The sequence below is a fragment of the Semicossyphus pulcher genome, unplaced genomic scaffold, assembly GCF_022749685.1.
Source record: "Semicossyphus pulcher isolate SPU_LCO1_2020_fin unplaced genomic scaffold, fSemPul1.0.p SCAF_8, whole genome shotgun sequence".
Classification (NCBI taxonomy): domain Eukaryota; kingdom Metazoa; phylum Chordata; class Actinopteri; order Labriformes; family Labridae; genus Semicossyphus; species Semicossyphus pulcher.
This window is the reverse complement of record NW_027211759.1, coordinates 23850001-23870506: the sequence shown is the minus strand read 5'-3', so window position 1 is coordinate 23870506 and position 20506 is coordinate 23850001. Positions and strand designations below refer to the sequence as shown.

The 20506-nt window shown below is 40.0% G+C and overlaps 2 protein-coding genes across 2 annotated transcripts; one reads left to right on the top strand and one right to left on the bottom strand.

Annotated features, from left to right (window-relative positions):
- Positions 1 to 1352: 1352 nt before the first annotated feature.
- Positions 1353 to 14621, bottom strand: gan (gigaxonin). The gene is made up of 13 exons (XM_069687173.1): positions 14538 to 14621; positions 13745 to 13931; positions 13423 to 13537; positions 12481 to 12831; positions 12240 to 12308; positions 11942 to 12093; positions 11453 to 11574; positions 10939 to 11051; positions 9205 to 9354; positions 8156 to 8292; positions 7043 to 7177; positions 5536 to 5645; positions 1353 to 5433 (listed from the first exon to the last, which is right to left on the bottom strand). Exons 2-13 carry the CDS (start codon positions 13927 to 13929, stop codon positions 5261 to 5263), a joined length of 1812 nt encoding a protein of 603 aa, XP_069543274.1. The 5' UTR covers positions 13930 to 13931; positions 14538 to 14621; the 3' UTR covers positions 1353 to 5260.
- A 518-nt stretch (positions 14622 to 15139) lies between these two features.
- Positions 15140 to 17841, top strand: acd (ACD shelterin complex subunit and telomerase recruitment factor). The gene is made up of 2 exons (XM_069686848.1): positions 15140 to 15204; positions 15670 to 17841. The coding sequence occupies exon 2, from the start codon at positions 15762 to 15764 to the stop codon at positions 17580 to 17582; it is 1821 nt and encodes a 606-aa protein (XP_069542949.1). The 5' UTR covers positions 15140 to 15204; positions 15670 to 15761; the 3' UTR covers positions 17583 to 17841.
- Positions 17842 to 20506: the final 2665 nt, after the last annotated feature.

Sequence of the window (20506 nt, the reverse complement as noted above, 5' to 3'; positions counted from 1 at the left end):
TTGATCATACAGACACACCATGTTTACTGCTTACACTTTTACACATTATTACCATGTTCACAATTTTTACACACAAACCAGGCTTTAGAGGGAGCAGTACTTGAATCCTTATCAATGTAAATACAGATATTTTATGGTAGTAAGAACAACCGAACTGAACTTAGGAGCTAAAGGAGGTAAAACCACCCATCCATGTTTCCATCTCTTTCAGAAAAAGAAACAATGCAATACAAATGTGTAATGCACTCTTTTATCGCAAAGAGTCAACATGATAGGTATCATCATTCATGACAAAATATTAAGATATATATATTTGGTTTTGCCAAATTCAAAGACCTTGAAGAAAATACATACATTAACATTGGACAGCCAATATGAGTATATATGTATGAATACATTTGTGTTATATGATGTATCATCATCTACTACTCATTGTAGTTTTGGTCTGTTTTTGCATGTATCATAAAAAAAAGTTTTTTCCAAAATGACAACAAGATGATCAAGTGCATAAAAAATTATTTATGATCCCAGATGGAACCTCTTTGATTTTATTGATCACCTGCCAGTTATGTTTGTATTATAAGTGAGCTAAATCAGTGGTTCTAAACCTTTTCCAGTCTCATGTGTTTATACCTGTTCTGTTTCTATCAGTTCGTTCTGCTCATGTTGCTGTCATAATAGAGATTCTGTATGTTCACTCAGACTTCCATGAAAGGCTTGTTGCCTAATATCAATCAGTTCATTCTTTTAATGCTGGCTACATCTGCTTGGTTAAGCACGATACAAAGCACAAGCACACTAAATAAAATTCTATTTTATTCGATTCTAAGGCAAATTGTATCACTGGCACAGGTGATGTTAAAATCCATACCCCAGTCTAAAATGTGTTACGTTTAATGTGTTATATATTTTTTCTCCACAACCATCCGGGGACTCCCCAAAATGATCTTGGAACCCTCAGGCTCAGAACCACTGAGCTAAATAACAATCCTCCTGCATTGTTACCCTCAGCACTGGTAAGACTCAAAGACACAAAGTCCTGTCTTCAGTCATGATGTCGACCACAGAAAGTTTGACCTATAATGACACCTAAAGTACAGCAGTTTAGCTCCTTGCTTTAGATGGACTATTTAACAATGCTCACAAATAAAGCATAAAAACTCTCTGAAAGAAATCCTTGTATTTGTAGTTAATATAGAATGTAAGCAACAGCTCTAACTAAGCTTTGTTCACCATGCAGTATGAAGAGGTTAGTAAGACTTAAACACACAAAATCCCTGCCTGAGTCATTGAGCCAAGTCTCCAGACACACAAAAGGAACACATGCGATCAGACACGTAGTAGTTGACCACTTTGGAGTTTTAATTCCTTTGACGTAAATTAATGACACTCATGTTACAAAACTTCCTCATGCATCAGTAAGAAAAGTACAAACTGAAACTGTAGTTTCACTCCCTTTTTTTTATAACACAACTTTGGTTAAAGCCAAAAGATTATTTTCAGTTTAGACTGCTTTTATTTTCCCTTATTATTACTTCCTAATATTCCACGAATCACAAGACAGACAGTCAGGAGGTGTTAACATGTGAGAACAAGCGTTGTTTAGGATACAGAGCAGCCCAGAAACTTAATTAAGTATTTACTGTAAATGATGAGACACTATGGAATGTTAAGAGCAAAAATAAGGAAGCGACTTATTCACAGTCTGGCCTCAGCTGATCGCTGCTGCGGCTTTGTGGGAGCTCCAGGAAATCCTTTATTTCAGCTTATGTGTCATAACAGTGTTGAACTTACTGCTTTTCTGACATGTATCTCTGAACCGGGGTGTGACTCTGTGGAAATACTGTTTTTTTCCATTTATTTAAAACAATATAAAAATAAGATCACTTCTCTTGGTTGTCAGCTGATCTCCAAAAACAGACGATTGTTCCTGTTTACCTCTTGTACCAGCTTGAGTTTAAAGAGGGGGTATTATACTTCATATTTCACTGAAGGAGTAGCTTAGCATAAATTACAGTTAAAAAACTAATTTTTCTCACACTGGTGCTCTGTGCAGGCGCTTATACAGCCTCTGCCTGAAACAACTCAGTCAGCTCTGTCTCTTTAAGAAACCCCGCCCCTACAAACCAAACCGTCAATTTGTGACGTCACAAAGTGCAGCGTGTAGAAAAAACTGTGAAAGCTGGCGTTCACAGCAGCCTGCAAACTGGGGATTACTCCAACATACTTTTATCTACACATTTGAAACTTCACCCACGGTTAGTATGAACATCCAACATCGTAACATTATATATATGTCTTAAAATGTTAAACAGCATAATACCCCCTCTTTAAGTTCTTAGTTTTGGCAGTTACAACATCAAGATAAGACAGAACTTAACATTTTCCATCTCCACGTTAGGAACAGGTCGAAAAGAGGTTGGGGGGGTTGTCTTCCATTTTCTTACAGGGAGGAGGTTTCATGTAACAAACTACTACAACTGTATATGTGGCTCTCACTCGTCTACCTTTACAGGCAATTTGCTACACGTAGGTCACAACAACAATCTGATCCTCTCTACTACAGGTCAAAGGGGATTCCTGTATTTTCCAACCTGGGTCTTACCTTTACACATCGTTAAGGTCTAAATAGCTAATAACAGACCAGAAACTCTTGTGTTTTGCGTGGTAAAATCACTGTTTTTTTCAATGGACTCTGGTGGCTTTGAAGAAAGCAACAGTTGTTTCTGGTTTTAAGGATCCTGCTTATAACCTAAAGTTCAAACTCTGTGTAAGATTAGGTGACAGCCGTTACAGCCTGTTTCAGTAATATGCAGCAGCCAATTTCAGCTAATATTACACATTTAAGTCTGTAATGTCTGTTGAAGTTGATGTAACAAGAACATATGTTGTTGTTGCTCTCTTCGCCTGTCTCTATCCTGCATCTCCCTCTATGCCACTTTTCGGCCCATCCAGTCGAGGCAGACGGCTGTTCAACATGAGTCTGGTTCTGCTCGAGATTTCTGCCTGTTAAAAGGAAGTTTTTCTGCCACTGTGCCAAATGTTGCTAAGTACCGCTCATGGTGATTCATGTTGGGTCTCTCTCTAAATAACATAAAGAGTACGGTCTCGACCTGCTCTTTCTGTTAAGTGTCTTGGGATAACTTTGGTTATGATTTGGAGCTCTACAAATACATTTTGATTGATTGATTTTACAGCTGCTGGGTGAAGCAATCTGCTGGACAATTCAAAACTTTAGTACGTATTAGTCAAGTAGGCCCCGGAAATATGTAAAATAAGCCCCAGGATTAAAAATACTGGAATTCCCCTTAAAGCAGAAGAAGGTGACTTCAGCAAAATCTCTACACCAACATGGAAGTTTTCCAGCACACTGATGCGTTACTATTTATGCCTCCATTTATGTGAAGTTCATATGTAAAAGTGCAACAGTCAATAAATTATCTTTGAACAACTGATGAGGTGATGTTAGACGGCAGGTGTAGACGTAGTAGACACAGTGCACCTGGAAAATTAAGCATTTACATTGTTACAGTATAAGTTCACTTAACACTTCAGCTGGTACAACAGGATGCTGCCTATGAGTTATAAAGGCCTTTGTTAATAATACATTCAAAAAAACCGCTTGCTTACAGTTATTAAGCAGGTGAAACACAACATCAGTTTCAGCCCTGTTTGTGTCTCTGATGTGTGTGAGATGTTTTGCCTTCCTGTTATAATGAGAGTGAGTCTGAGTGTGTGTGTGTTCTGTGTGCGCTGCTCTGAGCTGAGGACGGACAGCAGCAGCTGTAACTCACACAGAACAAACGGGGTCAGGGGATGCCAAAACTGTTCTGACTGGAAAGCCAGGTCAGAGGTCACAGAGGCAGCAACACATCCAGCAACTCAAGAGTGTCACTCGCGGAAACGTCTATTTCTGACCAGGCAGAGCCCACACAGCCTGAAGTAAAGCGCTAGTGCTCGTGCGTGCAAACATTCTGGGAAACGTCTGTGATTTACTTTAATGTATCTATTGTAGAATATATTCTACTACTTCTGTTACTTGTTTTCTATATTTTCTGTGATTCATTTGCTGCATAGCTGGATTTTTAATCCATGTTTTAACGTCCTCTCACATTGTGTGATTCTCAACTGTAGTGAGACGTCTACAAACAGCCCAATCAGAGCTTTGGCAACCAAAGAAAAAAAGTTCTCCAGTTTAATAATAAATGTTGTTTATGATCGTCCTCCACAACAACACATATAGGGGGCTGATGTTATCAAATCAGAGGCCCCCCTCGTCCCCTCTCTGCCCACGTTATGGCTTCATAAAAACATTACACCTATTCCCCTCTTGCTCCCACAGAACACTATACATCTGCTGCTATACTCCACATCTACAAACCTATTACACAGACTACAACATGAAGTGATGCAGGGCGACGTGGCTGAAGACCCATGCTTTGACCACAGCTAAGCTTGTTGCAGATGGACGATGATGGCCAACATTTTACAGTTTGCATATTATTTTTATATATAGTTTTATCAGGGATTCAGGTTCCCAAGATTGTATCAGAGCTATCTCACACAGTGTGGAAGGCGATTAATCTGTAAGACCTTAGTAACTGTGCAGTGTGTAGCGGCTTTTGCCTGATCTTGTAGTTGCATTATTTTCCAGTCCATACTGAGGACAGTAGTAGTAGAGAAAGGCGGTAAAGTACCGGCCTCCAGCAGAGGATTTCTCCACATGTGAATTCTGCAAAATGTCCTCTTGCCTGATTCTCAGAAACTGACACCAAATGATCACTTCCCAATAAATACTTAGATTACCAATAGATGTTCTGCCCTTAACCTCCACTTAAGTGTGATCTTGTCGCCTATATTTGGCCGTAAAGATGAATAATATACCAATCAACACAATTCTCATTGTTCCCCATGTAATAATGTGGTAGTTACCATGTTTAATCCCTCATGATGCAATAGTTTATCAGTAAACCAGTAAAATGAGGAATGTACATTCAAATAAAAGGCAAAAAAACTGTCTTTTCAAAATCATAAAAAATAATGTTTTTAAAAAATCCCATAAAACCAATAATGTTTAAAACAAGTTAACATGACCTTTTGTCCAGTTTCAAGTCTGAACCCTGAACGGACACGATCCTCAACATCAACACAAATACTTTAGTGTTCTTAAAACTCATAACGCAGACCTGCAGCTGGCGGAGAAGAACCAGTGTGCAAAGTGAGTATGGAGCCAATACCCCGTCACTGGCTGGTGTGTAACTCATACTCTGATCCTGAACATGCCCTGGCTCAGTTGAAGGCGGAACAGGCGACAGTTGGCAAGGCGCAGGGCGGCGCAGGATGTCTTGGAGATGTCCGAGGATAGCATATGCTTCGTGCGATGCCACGTCCCGGTGCTGCGGCGAAACTCCCGGATGTAGTCAAAGCTTGTTCCTGTGCACAAAGGAAACACCGACCCTAAGCTCTGAAGCTTTGATGGTTCTCTAACCAACACAACTCTGTTGGATTATTTCTGCAAAGTTTTCTTTTCCTTACCCGTGTCCAGGTCTCCCACCACATAGATGCTGGCTCCGATGGGCACAGCACCGTAAACGAAGGATGAGCTGGTCTGGACACACAGGTTCTGGTCGTCCAGGAACATCCACCTGCGCACGTCATACCACAACAGAAAAGGATATCAAAAACAAAAACGAAACAAAGAAAGGGCCGCAGGTTTAGGCTCAGTGGTTACGGCGAGCGCCCCATGTGCAGAGGCTCAGGCCTGCAGCAGCAAGAGATTTGACTCACTTTTTCCCTTGCTTACTGCCATCCCTACTCCCTCCTCCCATTTTTTCCACTATAACCACTGTCCTATCTGATAAAGGCAAAGGCCAAAAACATAATCTTTAAAAAAAATAAAAAATAAACAAACAAACAAACAAACAAAAACTATGGACAATTTTTCTTGATTTTTTACATTTTAAACTAAAATTACTATCTTGGTTAGGAAGCTGTGGCCACAAAGAGGACATACAAAAGGTCACACTGGCCTTCACCTTTCATCACCAAAATGTGTTCATCATTGAGTCCAAGCGGACCGTCATAAACAATCTGAAGATATCCCCTCCAGGTGTTTTCAGGACTGTGATGGGAATAATGGCCAGAAAAATATCTTTCATGGAGATTTTATTGTCACAGAGAAGTCGGCCTTTTGGCTAAAAATTTGATCATGATCATTTGATCCTATCCTATATATAGACGAGTGAAATCATGTCATAACTACCAGATGAATTATTAACAACTCAGAAATGTCTCCTGCGAGGGGGCATAAAAAGTTATTCAAAACTATGACAAGTATACTCAAAATAGTAGGTGATCTTTTCATGTTCACAGGACAGTGGACGCAGAGACCTCACCCTTAGATCAAAACATTTGAATCAGCTTGCTCTTGAGTTCAGGTGGACGTTATTGACAAATCTGAAGATTTGTTCATGTTACGTTACACACAGACAAACAACTCAAAAAATAGGGGCTGTCAATAAAGTTTCCAGTTAGACAACAACTTATCTAAGTTTATGATTTCATATTCATTTTCTGTGTGGAAACATCAAAGAATTTTGGTTGATGTCCTTTGGTCCCCACCAATTGAAACTGACCATAAAATATGGTTGCTTTAAAAAACAAAAAAGAGCCGATAAATAGCAAAATCAGACAGTTTTGTGTTGATAGAGATTCCAGATTGTTACAGAATTCAGCTTTCTCCGAAAAACTCTGTTTGTATACAGATAAACAGCCAGAAAACCTGCAGGCGCTCTGCGGGACCTGATGGGACGCCAATAAGGAAAAAAGACAACTTTTAAGAACGCTGTCTGCTAATAAAGATCATATGACTGAAAGCTCCTGAAAAGCTTTTTAAGGATTCTTTTGGTGAGATCTTAACTGATCTTTAAAAGTCAATATCTACCTAAAAAAACTGGGACACTAAAACACAGAAAATAGAAGTAATGATAAAATATTCACAGAATACAATAAAACCCTTCAGAAGCAGCATCTCCACACTGACCTCCTCATCTCGTCGTGGTAGAACTCAGACTTGCAGGTCATCATCTGTCTCTGCTCGGCGTTCTCGTTCTCCTGGCTTCTGACTCCACCGAACACGTAGAGCTCCTGACCGACGCCGCACGCCACCGAACCAAACCTGACCGGGAAAATAACCAAGAGTTTAACCTGCATTCTTTTTAATTGCCATAAGTTGATTTTAATGGATGCAAAGTCTGATTGTATAAAAAGTCAATGAGAACATGTCCCTAATGAGTTTATAGTGTCAATCACAACGAGTCTTCGCCAATGCACCAATGCTCGCAGTAAGAGTAAAATAACTTTAATGCTTTAAGGCAGGGCTGCCTGTGATTGACACGTTGCAACCATGGCAAACGCCAACCTGTCAGCCAGGATAGAAGCTTGGTGGTGGCTACATCCACATACAGTCTATGATCTCTGCTAAGGATGCCATTACTCCATTTCAATTTTATATGGCAAATAGATGTTTGCTGCCGTATTCTGGCTCTTCCAGTCACATTTTGAGGTGTCCTTGGGCAAAATACTGAATACTAAGTTATTGATTTGTGAGTCAGTGTGTGTGTGTGAATAAGTGCATAAATGTGTGTATAATGAGGCGAATGGCTTGTAGTTTAAAGCACCTTGAGTGGCCATTTAAACCAAATTGAAATGGTGTCTCTGAGACATAAATCAAACCGAAAGACTGAATGTTGAATGTCTCTTCACTTGTGAGGTTCACTGGTTGTTGAGTCATATCATGTACATTTGTTAGTCATAGCTGAAGCAAAGTTAAAACCGCTTAAGCAACAGCTTGGTGTCAAGTATGACTGTTGGGACATGTCAGGGAGGTCAAAATGAAACTAAACTGACACTTCTGAGAGTGTCACAGACCATGGAGCCATGTCTCACTTCCTGTGTCGCAATGCAAACAAGAGCAGAGTTAAGTGCTAAAGTTAAATGTTTGTATAATATAAAAAGTGGGTTTAACATGGGAGTAAATTATTATTATTGGAGAGAAAAGAGAAGAAAAGACAATAAAATGAGATCATGAACATCACAGATCCTCTTTCTTCTGTCCTGCTCGGACAGCGACAGCACAGTCCTTTGTTGTGTTTACCTCCTCTCTTTCAGAGGACAGAGGCCGGTCCAGTGCTGCGTTTTGGGATCGTAGCATTCGACAGAGTCAAACAGCTTCCCATAGGAGCCCCCGCCCATGGCATAGATCTTTTTATTCATGGTGGCGTAGCAGCCGACCTGAAACAGAAGAGAGACACAACTGTACAAGTCACAGCGTGTGGGGAGAAGTTCACTGTGGAACATTAATCACCAGGTCAAAGTTTAGTCTGATTACTGGTCAGTCTGGATGGAGGTGATATGGCTCCACTCCCTGCATGTTGTGTATGTGTATTTGATAATTGTCTGACAATTGCTAAATAAGAACGCAGGAAAGGTTCATTTTTATGTTTGTGATCTAAAACATTTTTGGACCTTTTTACTTGACTGTTTCAGGTCTGCCAGTTTTTAAAAAAAAACAAAAAACATTTGCCAACGATTCATTGGTAATAAAAATATTTGAAGATGAATTGTCTGTGGCTCAACAAATAAATGTCCATCACCTCTGCTGACTCTCGCTTGGCTAACCACTGCTGGGGGATTTTTCCAGGAATATTGACCCATCAGCGAGTTCATAAAACCAAAGAATACTGCAAATACTGCAGGCTTTCATAAGTGGGCCAGAGGCTCAATCACCATTTTGTTAAAGACGTTTATGTTACTTAACTTTAATAATACTTGCAAGGCTAAAACTTAAAACATCTGCCTGTGGCTTCTGAAGCTGCAATTTGATTTTACATTTCTGTAAACTTAAAGGGTCTTATGAAAATATGCAGCTCCTCAAATTTCTTGTCAATCTACCAAAAACATTATGAAATCTAAATCAAGCAAAGTTTGTAATACTCACGGTGCTAGACCATAATATACAGCAAAAAGGAAAGGGTTTGATCCCTGCATAGCCTAATTATTAATAGAATTTAATTAACAACAGTTAATAATGAAGTAAAGATAAAGTTTAGTATTGTGTTAAATATTATGCCTCAGATATTAACTGCATTATACAGTATGCATTGTACTCATTTGTGGATGTGATATTTGTATGCGTGCTGTTACCTTGCGGATCATGGTCATACTTGTGGTCATTTTCCAGGAGTTGCAGTGAAGGTCAAACACTTCCACAGTGATCAGCTCTGTTTCTTCGTTCTCTCCTCCCAGAACGTAGATCAGACCGTCGAGCTCCACCACGCCAAAGTTCTGACGAACCTGCAAACATCAGTAAAATGATGATCAACCCACAGGAAACAAGCACTTTGTGATAAAGTGCTCCTTTCATGTGTTTTTTAAATTTTAAAATCACACAGGTATGAAAAATCAGGTATAGCACCAAGCTCCACTGCTGACCACACAGCAGCCTGGGGTTATAGGACAGAACTGTTTAAATGTAGAGTACAAACATCTGACTCACAGGAGAACCTGTCAGTCCTGAATCAAAACACAGAACACCTTAAACTCTCAATTTTCCCTTTTTTAAATTTAAAAATATTTAATCAGAGTTTTCTTACTTCCCCTTGTACCATCTTGTATTGAAGATAGTTGTTTCATATTTAGACGTACATCTGGTATTCTTCTCTACAAGAATATTCGCATTATGAGTTATATGTAAAATGGTAAATGGACTGTATTTACAGACAACTCAAAGCGCTTTTACACTATTCGTCACATTCAACCTGTAACACTCACATTCACACACTGATGGCAGAGGCGGCTACCTAAAGTGCCCAGCTGTCAATCAGTCTTCACATTCTACCTGTTGGTTTTGCCACTGGGAGCAATTTGGGGTTCAGTGTCTTGCCCAAGGACACTTCAACATGTAGACTGAGGGAGCTGGGGATAAAACCACCAACCTTCCGCTTGAAAGACAAACGACTCTACCACTGAGCCACAGTTGATATCAAATTTTTTTAAAAGGCACTAATATGATATATTATATTGTGCACTGTGTGCATTCTGTCAGTCCTGTGCTGCTGTTAACACTGAAAATTTCCCCACAGTAGGATCAATAAAGGTTTATCTTATCTTATCTATACTCATAGCAATTAAAAATGTAGAAACATAAGAACATTTAAAAAATGGCAAAGTAAAAGGTGAAATTAAAAAATAAATTAAGTGTGGACTATAAAATCAAACAACAACAAATAAATGAATAAAAGCATTTTTATGTATCATCACTTTTAATTGTTCATTGATATCTGTCTATATTTATTTATATATTTTCAAAAAATATGCATAGAATGATGCATAGAAAGTAGTTTAAACTGGTATTTTTCTCCTAATTTTCCCTTACCCTTTTTTCTGTATAGTCTTAATTTTATTAATTAATAATTGTTTAAAATTGTCATTTATTTTAGTTTTTCTCCCCTCATTTTTTTTTTCCCTTTTCGCTTTCTCAGTCTTGTCAGTCAATTGGTTTTAGTTGAGTGAAATTAAAAAATATTAATTCACAGAATTTTTCGCTTCTTATTCTTTAACAGATGAATTCCACAGGTTAAGTCAACATATAATGTGAAAGACACAACTTTTCTCTGTAAAATGTAAGCAGGAAGCTGGTTTTATGTTGGCTGTGTCACATCTGTCTGAGCTGCTATCAAGGGTTGACCCTGTTTGAGAGAACTGCTGACACCTAGTGGTCATAAAGTAAATTTATAAAAAAGGCAGAGTATATTTTTCAACATGGCTGCAGAAACGTGCATATGATGTGCACTGTAAAATACATTCTTATGCAAAGATCCCCTTTATCTATTTTGTATAGTTAAAACGGACTGTGTGGTTTCAGAGGGGGGAGTATACCTGTAGCATCGGGGGTATGGGGCTCCAGGCGTTGGAGTCAGGGTCATATTTCTCTCCACTGATCAGGACCGTGTTGTTTTCATCTGTGCCGCCCAACACAAACAGGAAACCCTCTAACAGAAAGAAAACAAATGTTAGTATCCAAAGGACTAAAGTGAAAACCCCTGTTAATCACTTAAACGTGTGCTGAACAAGCTGTGTGCATTGTACTACCACACAGTACACAGGAATAGTCTTATAGGGAAATTATGGTATTTTTTAACCTGGGCAGTATTCTTACATATTTTGGGGTCTTAATGACAAACAGCCAGTTTCGCCTGCTGAAGAAATCTGCTGGAGCAATTCCAATAAGTTTTGTCATCAAAAATATAAAAATAGGGCTCAAGTTAAAAATGTTTTCCTTCAAGTCCCGATGAAACAATAATTATTTTTAAGTAATTCATGACTTCAGTTAAAGACGTGCATCATTTCAGGTGTAGTGGATGTATTTTCCTGGCCTGAGCCAAGCACTGACCCGCAGCGACCAACCCGTGGTTGAGGCGTGCGACGCTCATCGGCTGCAGCTCGATCCAGGCCTGCCTGTTGGTGTCGTAGAGCGGACACATGCAGCGTGTCACAGCAGTCGGCTTCCTCGTTCTGTTCAGGAAAAGAAATGTCAGACAAGGCAGGATGTGAGCCAAGTGTGTCATCTGGGTAAGCTCAGCTTCTTCCTCTGATTGTGAACACATTTCACTCGTCTTTCATTATTTTCTCTGTCACTGAGAGCCAAACTGACCTTTACACACTGCTGATACTCGATGTCTACAAAATTAGACATATTTTCTATTCTATCTATTTCATACCAAAGAAATTCTATAAATTAAAATTACTTATGGTTTCCCCCAAAACTTCAGTGGAGTGTAGATCATGGTTAGACATGAAGCTGTACACACAATAGAGATGCTACTGATAAACAAAAAGTCCAAATGGAATATAAATGATCGAGTTAAAGACGATGACTCACCTGCGATCCTCTCCTCCCGCGATCACGATACACTCCGAGTACCCTCGGGGTTTGAAAGCATCGAGCAGAGCCTCCCCCTGCAGCGGACCGGCGCTCAGCACAGACTGACAGTAATCTCTGATCACCTCCCTCATCAGGGGCTCCCCCATGGTCTGGTGGGACACAACGCAGCACATCAACAAGGTTAGCTGGCTAGGTTTGTTTTTGCTTGAATACAGCATTGAACTTTGTCCGACTGGACATTCTATTACTATAAAGCACACACTTAAATGTGTAGAGCATTTAACAATTTCCCTACCTGTTCTCTCAGGTAGCTCAGGTCGAGGCCTTGCAGCCACACTGCCGACATCACTTCCTTCATGTGTACCTGCAAATATACATGATGACATGCAACTCATTTTGTGTTTTTTATGGAAACAACACAAGGATCATCCCATAAAGAGAGTCAGAAGAATTCATGAAATCAGTTGGTAAGTTGAGCAAAATAGTTGCTCGTCTACACGTGTCTTAACTTCTTTTATCTAATGAGCGTCACCCACCCTGCGATCCTCGGGGTCATGACCCAACCATCGCACCACAGCCTCCAGCACGTGCCTTTCGTTGCCCACGTTCAGCTTCTCCATGGCCAGCAGCTCGCAGAGCCGGTTCGGGGGCAGCTCCCTGAACTCCTCGGTGAGCGCCACGTCACCAAAATGCGTCTGCAGGAACTCGGTGGCGACGTAGTGGACGTGGTTGAGGCAGTAGTGCAGAGAGAAGAGCCGGATGCCGATGCAGTTCTCTGCGGTGATGCAGCTCTCTAAGAACTGGCAGCACAGGAGCTTGAGGTCTGTCATGAGCAGCAGGTCAGACGCCTGCACCATGTCCTGGATGGTTTCTTCACTCAGAGTGATCTGTGTGTGAAGGACAGACAAACAGACGGGTTAGTGAGACAATGAAGAACGAGGGGCAAATCATGGCAAAGGGATATCCACAACTAGATATTGATGATCTTTTTAAAGTGCAATTCAAGTATTTTGAAACCAGAACCCTTAGTTTATATATAATGGGATCTTCAAGTCAAACAGGTACAAGATTATTGGAATTGTTTCAGTATATTGCTCCTGACAGCAGCTGCAAGACAGGCAGTAATGCAATTAATCCTTCAGGGCAAATGTGTTGATCGAAATGAGGCCGCTAAAGTCCTTGTTTTTGGCAAAGACAGACCCAGATCGTTATTCTAAGTGTCCCTCACTCAAGCCTTAAACTTAATGGTGACCAAGCTTTTGCAGTCAAGGCCACTTGAGTGATGAAAAGCCTTCTCTCCCCAATCAGATGTGCCCCTCTATAAATAAATGACTTGACTTTTTGCCCTGAGAGAGAAGGTGTAAATACTTGGGTAATTCCAAAATGATTTGAACCTATTAGTCATTTGGACAGAACGTGTCAAAAAAGGGCCCAGGTTTAAAAACACAGGAAATCACTGTAATAGTCTCCACACTCACTTCGCCACTGAAGATGTAGTCCAAGATCTGTTTCATAATGGGCATGGAGACCCCCTGCAGCTCAATTCTGTATGTAGATCCATCTTCCTTTGGAGGATTGTAGTTCAGCTTGGTCCTTAGATAAAAAACATTCAAACAACTGAATATAAATAGCATAAAAATAAAAGAAAGTATTTTTAACATTGTGAAAAAGGACACACCCGTGTTGCTTTAACATTTTAAAGTCCAACCAGAGATGACAAATGCATGATCATATCAGGGCCGGTGTGCCAGACTGTGTACTGAAGCATCAGGGGAAATGGTCCGTGCCAGACTTTCTGACCTGATATAAGGGCTGGCAGCAGCCAGGATGTTTTTCTGGACAGGAAGCTCCTCTCCATCCACCACCAGCACCGCATCGTGGAAACTTTGCTCTTGCCAGAAGACGCGAAGAACCCTGAGGAGTTTCTGGGAATGTTGTGGGTCTGAAACCCTGGAACCGGGTTCACTTGATCCAGAGAGGGGCATGTCTAAGATTGATTTCAGACAAATGTAGAGGACATTCTTCAAGTCAGCTTGTAAATGAAGTCAAACCAAAAAAACGTGTTTTGCACGTTTGTTTAAAAAAAAAAAACCTTTAACGAATACTCATTTATTTACAAAAACATGGCACAGAGAGCAGTAGCGACCTGTGTTTACAAAATGTAAATGTTAAAATGTCAATGAAACCCTGCTAACTAAGTCACCTGTCTTGTGAATATTGAGGGGGGGAAGTGAACGATTTGACTTCACAAATCCTAAACTGACAAGTTTCTACATGAAGTTTGGAGGAGCTCATACTGAAAAGGGTAAGGCTAAAGCCTAAAGGCTGTTAGCAACTCAACCTTACATAAACGACAGTACCTTTCACAAAGATGACAAAATGTCGCAGGCAAAGTTATTTATAAAACTGCAGTGGGAGAAGTTAATTAACCCATGTCGCTCTAGTTTGGTTCGTCAAATTACTGGCAAGTGGGTAAATCTACAAACACACCAACGTAGGCTTCAGCTCTGCAATGTTTGTTTACAATGGTTATTACTTGTTACGTCATGCTTTTTCATTCAGCAATTCAAGCGTATCCTTTTAAGTGTCTTACCTTAATAGAATCAAATTCGCTTTTCTGGTCTTTTTGGCACGGGCTGTACCTGTCTGCATTTAGGGCGACATGAATCACTCCATGAGAGAATGTTATAAGTGGACGCGAAGGCGCGCATTCAGGGTTCACGAAAATATGGTAAATACCTATTTCCGTTTTAATATATAATTAAAGGGGCAACTATCAACTAAAGATAACGATAAAAACATTTATTCGTGCAAAAAAGCATATTATTATCCATATTTTCATAATAGCCAAGAGTTTGAAAAGCTTAACAAGCTAGTTAAAAACATGCGTTTATTATCAAAGTCGTTTTGTTTACAGAATTCATATGGGACATGAACGCCTCACCAGCTAGGCGGAAAGTGTGCATATAAATAGTGTTCCAATAGTTTAGGAGGAACTTATGAACCAACCGAATTTTGGATAAATTACTTGTACAAAAGGAATCACCTTAGTTATATGTACATCTTTTTGTCGCCGGACTTTTAGAGCGAGACCAATTAAATTTTTTACGTATTCATTGTCAGGATATCGAAAAGTTGAAACGAAGGGAGAATCAAAACGAAACGGAACGGGGTCAGCTGCTAGCATAAAGTATTCGAGAATATCACCAGGGAGTATTTCCGGTGTGAGTTAAACCTCCTGACCACCGAGTATATTTTTGGTATGATTTCAATTTTTATATTATTAAATTGATTATTGAATATTGTTTACATCCTCTAGATTTTATTCGCGGTCATACTTTTGTATTCAAGAGTACATAGGCTAACAGTTGCGCTTTTACTTCCTGTTCACTGTTACTTCTCGGTAACTTGAAACTGTCGCCGCCATAACTTAAATACAAACGTAGATATTACTCTGCTTTGCGCGGGATTAGGCTACAAGGTAATTATGTTAGCTACTGGAGAAAGCTAGGCTATCATTATGTTGTACTAGATTTGGAGGGACTCTATAAACATTGCTGTAAAATTGTCCGTAGTCAGTTATGTCTCTGTTGTTCTTAAGTTTTTCGTGCTTTACTGACCAAATGATAACATCCTCTCAAAGTTTAACCGCAATGTGTCATGTTAAACCAACAAACAGTACTTCTAATAGCTCTTATGTGATAACTTATATGTTTCGTTTATAGCTCCGGTGGTGATGTGATGGAGGAACCACTTATCACCGTAAATGTTTGCCTAACGGAAGACAACTGGAGACGCACTGTTTGAAAATACAAACATGTCGCGAGCTGCCCGGAATAAACTTTCTCCATGGATAGAGAGTTTGATCCTGAGCTATGGCAGTCAGGATGAAGGCGGCAGCATGCAGCTGAAGGCTCATGTTATCGGTGTGGGTCAGATGTCTCAGTCCCAGGCTCAGGGCTCCGATGGCCCCACCGGGCTGCTCTTCCTGTCTGATGGGGTGCTCCAAATCCCGGCCATCCTCACCGCAGCCGCCTGGGACAATCTTCAGGATAAGGAGGAGCGTGAGTGTTTCACCAGCCTGCTCAACACAACAGTGTGCATTCAGGACTACCAACTGCAGTTTCAAATGACCCCTGAGCAGACTAAATGCAGATTCTTTTTATCAGTTGGAGAGCTGGCTGCAACTTCAGCCGGTCCAGTTAAAGACAACACTCCTTGCTGCACGACACTTCCCTCTGTCCGGCAGAAGATCTGTAAGACATGGAGGGCCTTGCTGGGTCAGGAGGGGCAGGGCTCTCAGAGCCAGTGTGGGTTTGATCTGACTGAGCTGCTGGGGGAATGGGAGCACGACTGTCTGCAGGCTGTGCTAGAGGACGTTAGGGAGAGGCTGACAGGCAGCAGCCATCCTGTGAACCCGCAACCTTCCACATCAACTTACACCTCATCCCTGCCTCACCAAGATACATCCACTGCCACAAGCTGGGATGTTGACAGGGTCACATACAAGAGGGAGACATGTTTCACTGTTCCCATAAATTCTCTTCTCATTCCAGAGGGAGATGCTCAGCAGCTGCAAACACCTCTCAATGTTGAAAGCAAGACACCAAGTGGGCTCTCTGCTGACTTAGCAGACAATACAAGAGATTTGCCACAGGTCTGCAAACTGTCAGAGACAGCACAGTCTTCTGATGATGATGTAGAGTGGCAAACGGAGACCTCAGCACTTGTAATGTTAGACTGTGACGTAAATGAGAACTTGCGTCCTCATGTGGAGGACGACGTGCTAGACGAGGACATGATCACAAGGTTGAATGAAAGTGAAATCAGACCTTTGTCCAACCCTTGGGACATTTTTTCTCCACCAGGTGTCATCTCCTCATCCACTGATGAATCCCCAGAAGCAACACAAACCCACCCACATGTTGCTATCTTTACTAGCACGCAACTTCCTGTCCACAGCTCGAAGGAAACCCAGCAGACGTCAGATCAGAACAGCAAGGGAGAGCACAGCGACCTCCTGCCGTACCAGAACCCTCCAAACTCAGCTAGCCTCCCCATCACTGTCAGCACTTTGGCTCCAACTTCTGTGAGTCCACCAGAACGGTTCACCCGGCCAGCAAGCCTGTCACCTGACACAGAGGAGCAACGCACTGATGTAGCAAAATTGAATCGTTTAGCTTTGGAGCAAGAAAGCCAGATTTTTGAGGATGTGGAGGAAACTGTTGAGAGAAAATGTATGAAGGCAAAGAGAAAGAGAAGTGATCCTCAAGCAGAGGCACAAACCATCTTGGATGAGGAGGATGTAGCTCAGATCAGCGGGAGCCCTCCATCTTGGCTCTTTGACTCTAAGAGCGGCTCCGGGGCTGAAGAGGGCAGTGGTCTCCAACACGGTCAAACTATGGGGACAGATTTAAAAAAGACTTCCACTGTTCACAGCGATGGCAAGCTGTTCTCTTACTCCTACCAAGTGTCTGGAAAGAATCTACAGGATTTCAGTCAATTCAAAGTCGCTGAATCGTTGCTGAACTGGGCGGTGAAGTATCTTGTTACTCCACAGCAGACAGAAGATCCAAACAGCACGTCAGCAGCCTCTAATCAAACGTCATCCGACAGGACTGAGGTCACTTTACTTTAGGCTCAACATGTTCAAAGCTGGTCTTTTGTTTTCAGCTTGTCGGATATCATGATCTATTCTGAGTCATAGTAAAGGGAAGGTTTGGTATTTTTAAACCTGGGTGCTATTTTGGGGTCTAAATGACTTACAGGTACAAAAAGTTATGTAATTGAAAAAGAGGTTTGACAATGTATATTGCGATGTTAATTATTGGTAATATTCAAGATTATCTTGATGCACAATGTATGTTGAGAAAGGCAGATTAAAGAAAGGTACTATATCGTCTGACATTTATTGTTTCGCAGTGAATTTTCCTCTAAAATCAGCATCGAGGGACTGAAGTGGACACTTATCATCATCATATCAGGAGAAACAACTGTGTACATTGTATTTGAACTCACAATATAGCCTAATAAACCTTTAAGTTTATATCATTTAAATATTCATGGTAGAAAACAATTGGCTTTCCTGACAGATGGTTTTAACACACACAAAATGCATGCTGGGAAGCGTGCTAACCAAAAGTCCTTAAAAGTGTAGGCTCAGGAGTTCAGTGAACACTCAGCAGGACTGAAGATTTTGGCATTGATAGTTATGACATGGCTCTCAAAACTAAAAATTTTAAGGCTGTCTTGAAATTCCAGACTTATTGTATGAAATTAATAATAAAAGAAGAAGTTTAATTGACCAAATATTCCTAAAATGTTTGAGCTTTGCTTGATCGCTTACTGCATCCTAAAGTAATAGCACACTGCTGTACCCATGTGTAAGTGAAGCATTCTTCTGTTTGTCCAGGAGATGTCAGCAGAGTCCACATTTAAACCTTCATTACAGATATGATGAAGGTCAGAAGTCAAATGCAGAGTTCAGTTTAAAAAAGTTTCAACAGAATTGTGAACAAAATGTAAAAAGCTGGTAAAATAAATCAGAATTTTTAACAAATTGATATTCACAAGTGTAATTCAGCAGAGAATGCTTCGATACAAAGCTCTGCTCAAAAATGTGGTTTGTTTCAGTTTCTCCCGTTTAATGTTTTGTCAATAAAAAGGATGTGTAAATCATATCTAACTTTCCCTCATTTAAAATTCCCAAATTTCTAAATATGCAAGTAATTTTTATTGTAAAAGTTTAAGTCCTGGAGCGCTGGTTTAGCTCAGTTGGTAGAGCAGGCACACCATAAACAGACGCTATAGTCCTTTTCAACAAAAGAACAAAAACAACATTTAAGTCCTAGAGCCAATATGTCATGAATGAAAAGTAAAGAAATGTAACTCATTTTGGACGAATTCATGTAATTAGATCATATCAGACCTGCACTTTTTGCTTATAAAACTCTGAACTTTAAGCTAAGTTAAGGACGTGGAGGTCAAGCACCTTACATGTTATTCTTTTATAGAATCAGAATGTCTTTAATATTATTGTACAGCTGTAAATTAGGTGCTTCTCCTTAGTAGTCTACACAATATAAAAGCAGCGTCATTCAACACAGATATAGACAAATAAATTATCAATAAAAATCTGTCATATTTCTGTCAGCCTGTAAGATGTAGTTTTGAATACATTTTTATCTTCATTTAATATTGTCTCACATTACAAGCAGAAAAAAAAGGTCAGTCTAGATCAACACTGACACCTGTTTGCATTCACTCAAGAAAATGCTGTCTGCAAAGCTGCTGTGAAAGATGAAAGCTGAAAAACATTGGAGGGTAAAAAAAAAACACTCCTGAAGCAAAGCTGAAAACGGCTGAAGTGAATCAGCTGAAGACGCTGAGAGCTGACGCATGTTGCTGAAACACCTGAAAGGTAAATCACATCGTAGCAATGCTGGAATTAGAAATAAAAAGCCCTAAAACTCTTAAATGAGCAATTATTTGTAATGATATAAAATGTATAACTCAATAGCCCCCTAAATACAGTTACTTCATTTTAATTTGAAACAACCATCTCATCCTGAGTTTCCAGTCAACATACTAGGTGTTCAGCTTTTATTTTGAAAAACAAGCCCCATCCTGACTTTCCTGTTAACATACAGACACTCTATGGGACTGTGTGTATGCATGTGTATACAATATGTACTGTTTGTGTCTCTGTGTGTCCGTATATGTGTCTTTATGTTTATCATTATGTGTGTGTGTATTTGTTTCATTTGCTCCCATTGCTTAAGAGATTAGAAATTTGTTGAAAATCTACTCAGTATAAAAGTTACAAAAAACTGAATGTAAGTTAGTTGTCAGAAGTTATCTCATGTTATCTTAAGTGACGCACAGAAAGTAAAGTAAAGAAATAAATAGGTCTAATTATGTGTTTGTTTTACAAGTTCAGAAAAGTGAACCCTAATAGATTTAACTGTCTGATCTTCAGTATATCCTCACGAAACTGTTACATGTGTTTTAAGACCTGAAAATAATAATAATGCTGTTGTTATCTAAACTCTTGAAAGTTTTTACATTTCTCTTTCAGTTCAGAAGATATTGAGAACCCTGACTCTCAGGTCTGTTTTTCTTCAAGCATTAATGGGCTGGGAAAAGTCGAACAAAACTTTCATTTGTATTTTGCTAAAGATTTCTTGGTGTGATCTGTTTGGTGAATCCACCTCGTAGTTGTAAGAAATTGGTCTTTTACACCTCCTTTTGATGAAAAAGATGTGTGCAAGACAAGTTTTCATAAGTATCGTGTCATCAAATACGATGTCATATGAAGTTCTAAATTGTGTCTTCTACAGTATGGATGAAAAGAACCTTAAAGTTGCTTGCTGTGGTCTGAACACGCCTGACACTTGCATGTGAGTTTAGTTTTATTTGCTAATGAATCACCGTCTGCCGAGAGAGAAACAGAGAAAAGACCAACTTCTGAGTTTATCCACTGAGAGCTCCAAACCTCTAATGTAATCAGCCGCCAGCTGTGCGCACTTGTAAAGTTGTTATAATCCTGCTTTGACCTATAAA

Bases quoted from the DNA above. Each gene is read 5' to 3' on its own strand.
- gan (XM_069687173.1), bottom strand. From the start codon at position 13,929: ATGCCCCTCTCTGGATCAAGTGAACCCGGTTCCAGGGTTTCAGACCCA. The intron at 13,538-13,744 runs GTCAGAAAGTCT...TTTTTATCTAAG, and splicing joins GCTGCCAGCCCTTATATCAG to GACCAAGCTGAACTACAATC. The intron at 11,575-11,941 runs GTGAGTCATCGT...TTTCCTGAACAG, and splicing joins GCGGGAGGAGAGGATCGCAG to AACGAGGAAGCCGACTGCTG.
- acd (XM_069686848.1), top strand. From the start codon at position 15,762: ATGTCGCGAGCTGCCCGGAATAAACTTTCTCCATGGATAGAGAGTTTG.